Source organism: Orycteropus afer, unplaced genomic scaffold (genome assembly GCF_000298275.1).
Source record: "Orycteropus afer afer isolate SDZICR_OR568_19922 unplaced genomic scaffold, OryAfe1.0 scaffold00419, whole genome shotgun sequence".
In the NCBI taxonomy this organism is placed as follows: Eukaryota; Metazoa; Chordata; class Mammalia; order Tubulidentata; family Orycteropodidae; genus Orycteropus; species Orycteropus afer.
This window is the reverse complement of record NW_006922006.1, coordinates 1,029,094-1,035,137: the sequence shown is the minus strand read 5'-3', so window position 1 is coordinate 1,035,137 and position 6,044 is coordinate 1,029,094. Positions and strand designations below refer to the sequence as shown.

The 6,044-nt window shown below is 42.7% G+C and overlaps 1 protein-coding gene across 1 annotated transcript; it reads right to left on the bottom strand.

Moving 5' to 3' along the window:
• Positions 1–2,661: 2,661 nt before the first annotated feature.
• On the bottom strand, positions 2,662–3,621 carry LOC103208213 (olfactory receptor 10Q1). The gene has a single exon (XM_007953891.1). It carries the CDS (start codon positions 3,619–3,621, stop codon positions 2,662–2,664), a length of 960 nt encoding a protein of 319 aa, XP_007952082.1.
• Positions 3,622–6,044: the final 2,423 nt, after the last annotated feature.

Below are 6,044 nucleotides of genomic sequence, written 5' to 3'. Positions count from 1 at the left end.
ATACTTTCGCTCTCTTGGAGTTGTTTTCATTGTCTTTAACTTCAAATTGAATTTGCCTATGAGCAGTTGATGGTCTGTTCCATAATCAGCTCCTGGCCTGGTTTTGGCTGAAGATATTGAGCTTTTCCACCACCTCTTGCCACAGATGTAGTCAATCTGATTCCTGTGACTTCTTTTAGAAATGATTATTTTTCCTGCTTATAAGAGTGGTGCAGAGCTTAAGGCATTAGACTGCTAACCAAAAGTCTGGTGGTTCAAACCCACCGGCCACTCCTCGGAAGGAAGGTTGGGCAATCTACTTCCTTAGTGATACCCCCTCAGAAACCCAGGGAGTGGTCGCTATGAGTCAGATCCAACTTGACAGCAGTGCGTTGTGTTGTTTTTGTTTTTATGATAGTAATAAAACTTACTTTAGAAAGCATAGAGAATACCTAAATGGATAAAAAAGGGAAAAAAATCCATAGTTCTACAAACCACAGATAACAACTGTTCCATTTTTGCTGCATCTCTATTCATCATAACGTGTGTTTGTACATATGGTTACAAAATCGGAGTCCTACTGAAAATCCTGGTTTGTATCTTGCTTTTGTCACCCTCAGGTATAATTGTAACTAACTATTACCCTTTGTTAGTAAATATTATTTTAAAATGATCTTAAGTCTGCTGTGGTTATGTTGGATAATTAGATTTTAATAATTTTTCATTTTTCTAAGTGTAATACTTTCAGTTCTGTCAGTTTCCTGAGTGTGTGCTTTTAGAATATTATGAATACAGAAAATAGGTCTTTGCTCTACTTGGCCAAATGACCTCCAGAAAAGTTGTATCAGTTCTTAGATCTGTTTTGTTGCCTTCTGCAGACAGTCCAGTGCTCTTCCTGGAACTGCTAACTAAAATCAGTGTTATGGGCCCCATCAAGACCCCTGCTGCCTCTGCAGCTCTTCTGAGAAAGGAATTCCTGGTGAGAACTCTCTCAGGATCCCTCTTCATCTCATTGCTCCTCAGGGTGTAAGTGAGAACATTGAGCAGGAGGGAGCCTGCTTGGAACCTCGGAGAGGGAAGTTGATTCTGCTCGAGGTTTATCTGGGCACACATAGGAAAAGATGCAACAACTCTTACTGCTGCAGGACCATGGTGAGGTGGGAGAAGCCGTGGCGCCACCTGCTGGGTGGCTCTTATAAGCAGCAGCCGTTAGGAAGTCCAGAGAAGAGGTCAGAGGCAAACTGAGTGCCACCATCACACCTCAAGAAGGAGCTGCTAACATCGACCAGATGTAGCCTTCAATCAGCCTAGCGTGGCTAGTACCGTGAGATCTGTGAGAGCCCGATCTTGATGGGGCTGCTTTCTTTTTCTGGGTCTGGCAAGTTTTCTGCCTTTGACAGGGTACAATCTTACCACTTTTCTATCACTTTCTATTAGCAGAAAATATTTGAGTTTTCCTTCTCTGACACGTTTCCTTTCACAGGTTCCAGATTAGCAGGTTTTACTGTACCGTATATGTGCTTAGGCAATGAATGACTATTCCTGTCCCTTTCCTGGTATGGCGGCATGATAAAAGAGGGAAGGGGTGACCAGATGGGAACTATAGAATGAAGGAAATAATGCATTGAGTCAGCTATTGTTTGTCATACATTAATATCTAAAACATTAATAAAATGTTTCTTTGAGTAACATGTGTCTTCATGAATATATCTTACTAAGGCATCTTTCACAGGATAAAGTAATGTCATTGCCTATTTAAAAAGTAGTATGTCTAAAGGGGGAGCTCTGGTGGCATAGTGCCAAGGCATTTGGCTGCTAACCAGAAGGCTGGTGTTTCAACCCACCAGCCACTCCTCGGAAGGAAGGTTGGGCAATCTATTTCCGTAGAGATACTGCCTCAGAAACCCAAGGAGGGGTCGCTATGAGTTGGATCCGACTTGACGGCAGAGAGTTTGGTTTAGTTTATGACAAAAGGTATGAGTTGAAACTGACTCAGTGCACCTAACAACGATATCTAAAGGTATCAACCTTTACTCACAGCATGTATAGGGGTTTCCTGATAGAGTGGTTGCCATGGGTGAGCCTTTCTGTGAACCGTTAAAGTAGATGAGGAAAGGGCATTAAAGTAGATGAGGAAAGGGCACTGGTGGTTCTGTGGCAGAGGTCTTGCTTCGCGTGGAGACCTGGGCTCAGCTGCCAGTCAACGCACATCTCATTGCAGCTTCCATCTCGGTCAGTGGAGCCTGCGTGTCGCCATGACGCTGAACAGGTTTCAGTGGAGCGTCCAACCCAAGATGGACTAGGAAGAGGGGCCTGGCGATCTACCCCTCAAAGTCCATCAACGACAGCTCTGTGGGTTACAGCAGATTACAAAGGGCTCATCTGCAACCAATTGTGGGGACACTGCAGGGCCCAGCAGCGTTTTCCTTCCATTGTGAATGGGCAGGGATTGACTCAGTGACTTCTAGGAACAACAGGTGGGCTAGAACTGCCTCTACTGGAAGTGCTGTCCACATCTTCCAATCTAATTCAAAGCATTTCTGGTGAGTACCGATTGGGGCATTTATGGCCAAGGAGAAATATCAAGTGCAAAATGTAGAAAAGTAATGTAATTCTATATTTATTGTAAAGAGTTCATTGTTATGACAGCTGACAGGCACCAACCCCGGTCTGTCTAAGCCTTCAGTGGGCATCAGAAGCTGTTTTGCCAGTGATGACATTCTTCAGCGCACCTTTGACGTCCTTGTTTCGAAGAGTATAAATCAGGGGGTTGAGCAGGGGGGTGACAAAGGTATAGACCAGGGCAATGTGGCGGTCCTCATCCTCTGAGGTGCTGGACCGAGGACGCAGGTAGACCAGGCTGCAGCAGCCGTACTGCAGCAAGACCACCGTGAGGTGGGAGGAGCAGGTGGAGAAGGCCCGGCGGCGGCCTTCAGTGGAACGGATGCGGAGGATGGCCAGCGCGATGAACACATAGGAGACACAGATAAGCAAGAAAGGGACAGTCAGTACAAGGATGCCAACCACATAGAGGACAGCCTGGTGCACACGCGTGTCAGCACAGGCCAGGCGCAGGACTGGAGGAACGTCACACAGGAAGTGGTTGATTTCCCGGAGATGCCCACAGAAGGGCAACGTGAAGATTAAGACCGTGAGCTGCAAGGAGAGGAAGAGTGCCAGGGCCATGGCACCAACCACCATCTGGACGCATAGCTTCTGGGTCATGACGAGGGTGTAGTGCAGGGGGTGGCAGATGGCCACGTAGCGGTCATAAGCCATAACCGCCAAGAGAAAGCAGTCAGTACTGCCAAGTGTGACAAAAAAGAACATTTGGGCCGCACAGCCAGCCAGGGGAATGGGCTTCTGGGCCCCAAAAATGTTGGAGAGCATCAGGGGCACCACTACAGAGGTGTAGCAGATCTCTAGGAAAGACAGATTGGACAGGAAGAAATACATTGGGGTGCGGAGGGAGCTGTGCGTGCCCACCACGCAGATGATGGCCGTGTTGCCACAAAGGATCATCAAGTAGAGCAGGAGGAAAAGAAGGAAGAGGAAGGCCTGGAATTCAGGGACAGCAGTGAATACGTGGAACACAAACTCAGTGGGGCCGGACTGGTTGAGGACAGAGTTCCAGGCAAGCATTTCTCCTGCAAAAGAAGAATAGAAAACGCCACATCTTCAATTGCTGAGTTGCTTCGTTGTCTGGATAAAAACGGGCATTTGAAATTGTTTTTGCAACCACCTATTTGGCATCTAGTATCCAGTCACAATGCTTGGAAATGAATTGTCAACCAAACCAAAACCAAACCAAACTCACTGCTGTAGAGTTGATTCAGACTCATAGGGACCCCTCTCTGGTTTTTCAAGGTGGTATCATTATGGAAGTAGATTGCCCCTTCTTCCTTCTGAGGAGTGGCTGGTGGGTTTGAACCGCCAGCCTTCTGGTTAGCAGTCAAATGCCTTAGGCTCTTCATCACCAGAGCGTATGATATATTTTTTTCTAGGAAATCTTCATGAATGGGATGAATGTTTAGTTGTAGAAGTTTCTAGTGGCAAAGATGTATAGCTTTTTCTGGTGAAATATCTTTTTTTCCCCCTTGGAATTTTTAATCCAAGTTGACAGGAACCAATGCCTTGCATGTATTTAATTAAAGAGTTGTGTAGTTGTAGATATTTTTTGATATTATAAAAAGGGATGTACTTAGTCTTTGCTAAAGTTTCTTATTGCAATACAACATACATACAGGGAGGTTTGCAAAACCTTAGTGTACAGCTTGATTCATTTTCTACACAGTAAATATGCCAGGAAAATCACTACTCAGTTAAGAAATCGAATAATGTTGGTAACCTGGAAGCATCTTTAACGCCTCTTCCTAGTCTGTATGTAGTAATATAATACAGAGAACAAAAGCCAGGAAACAAAGAAATGTGAGCAAACATAAACTAGTTTAAAATCAGCTGGTGAAAATAAATATTTCATGTATGAAAATAAGTATAAATAGCATTTATGTTCTGTTAAAAATAGCCTCACATTCACGTAAGAAACAAAATCCAACCAAGTATAAAATAGAGCGTTATGAGAAGGCTAGCAATGATTTTGCTCAGCATTGTGTTTTATGATCTACCCAATGTTGCAAGGCAGAAAAAGATGCAGTCTTTGAGTGTCTAACTGAAAGCACAGCAGAAGCAGTGGAAAATATTAAGACCAATAAGATCATTTATTGCGATGGTCAGATCCACATGAAATGTAGTTGAGGGTCTCTCAGCCAATCTTCACTTCACATTTGTTGGATTAGCCAACGTTCTCCCTTTCCTCTTGTACTAATGATCCCTGTGATACAGTGAACACAGGAGACCCTTCGCTGGCCTAGTATGTACAAGCATTCTCATGACCACAAATTGAGCTGTAGGCTTACAAATCAGTTGGATTTTCCCCACACCTGCTCATATCATTTATACTCATTTTTGTAACTATGTAATTTAGTTAAATATTACACAATATGATAAAAGGCTATTGTAAATCGAAAGCTATTTTAATGAAAACTAAAAATTGGGTGCGTGGCAAGTACTTGATCATTACAAATGTGGATAATTCCAGGTTGTAAAAATTGTTGCAGAATAAGGTATGGGCCAGATCACTGTGATGGACTGGGAAGGAACATGATAAAATGTTGAAGAATTTAAACTTCAGATTGACATGGGTCTAAAATTTCACTCCATGTTAGAGAAGTTAAAACTGAAGTTCTTATAGAACACATACAAGGGAGCATTTGACTTCAGGGAACACGAACTCAGCTGACTCACACTGACAGTCAAGCCTTTGGCTTATATCAAAAGGTTGATGAATGGATGTCCATTAATATGTTTAACGTTAAAGTAAAATGATTCAGATAAGTATGTAGTTTATACTTTGGATAACAGGATTTTCCGTTTTTTTTTTTCTTTTTTTTAAATTGACGGTATCAGTTAGAAAATGCTTGTCCCCAAACAATGACAACCAAACTGAGTGAAGAAATGAATATTAAAGAAAATGTCAGTGAATAAGCTTCGTAAGTAACAAGCAGGAACTGTCTGATGAAAACTACCAAACTTTGCATGTATGTGTTGAGATTTTAAAACTCAGTATTTTAAAGTGTTTAGTGACTCTGAAGTAACATGCAAATTCAACGGACTTCCTATCCAGATCTGCAGAAGAACAAACAGGTGAAAAAGAGAAAGAAAATGTCAAAAGTTAAAAGTGGTTTGAAGAAGTGAAATAAGTATCACATTAAGATGTATCACAAACAGTTACATAAATTATATATCATCCCACACAGACACCCGGCACAATAGAACAGGAAGAACCAAGTTAGAGAGTGTTTACTGCATGCCAGATATCATTCAAAATTAACTCCTTTCTTGACAACCCTCAGGAAAGGGGAGACTGTACTCTGTTGTTGAGATGAGGGAGTTAAGAGGCACTTTGAAGTTAAGTAAGTTGGCCCACATCACACAGCTAGCAGGGGGATTTAACCATAGGCAGCCTGGCTCCAGAACCAGGTTTATAATTTGAAATTATAAACCAG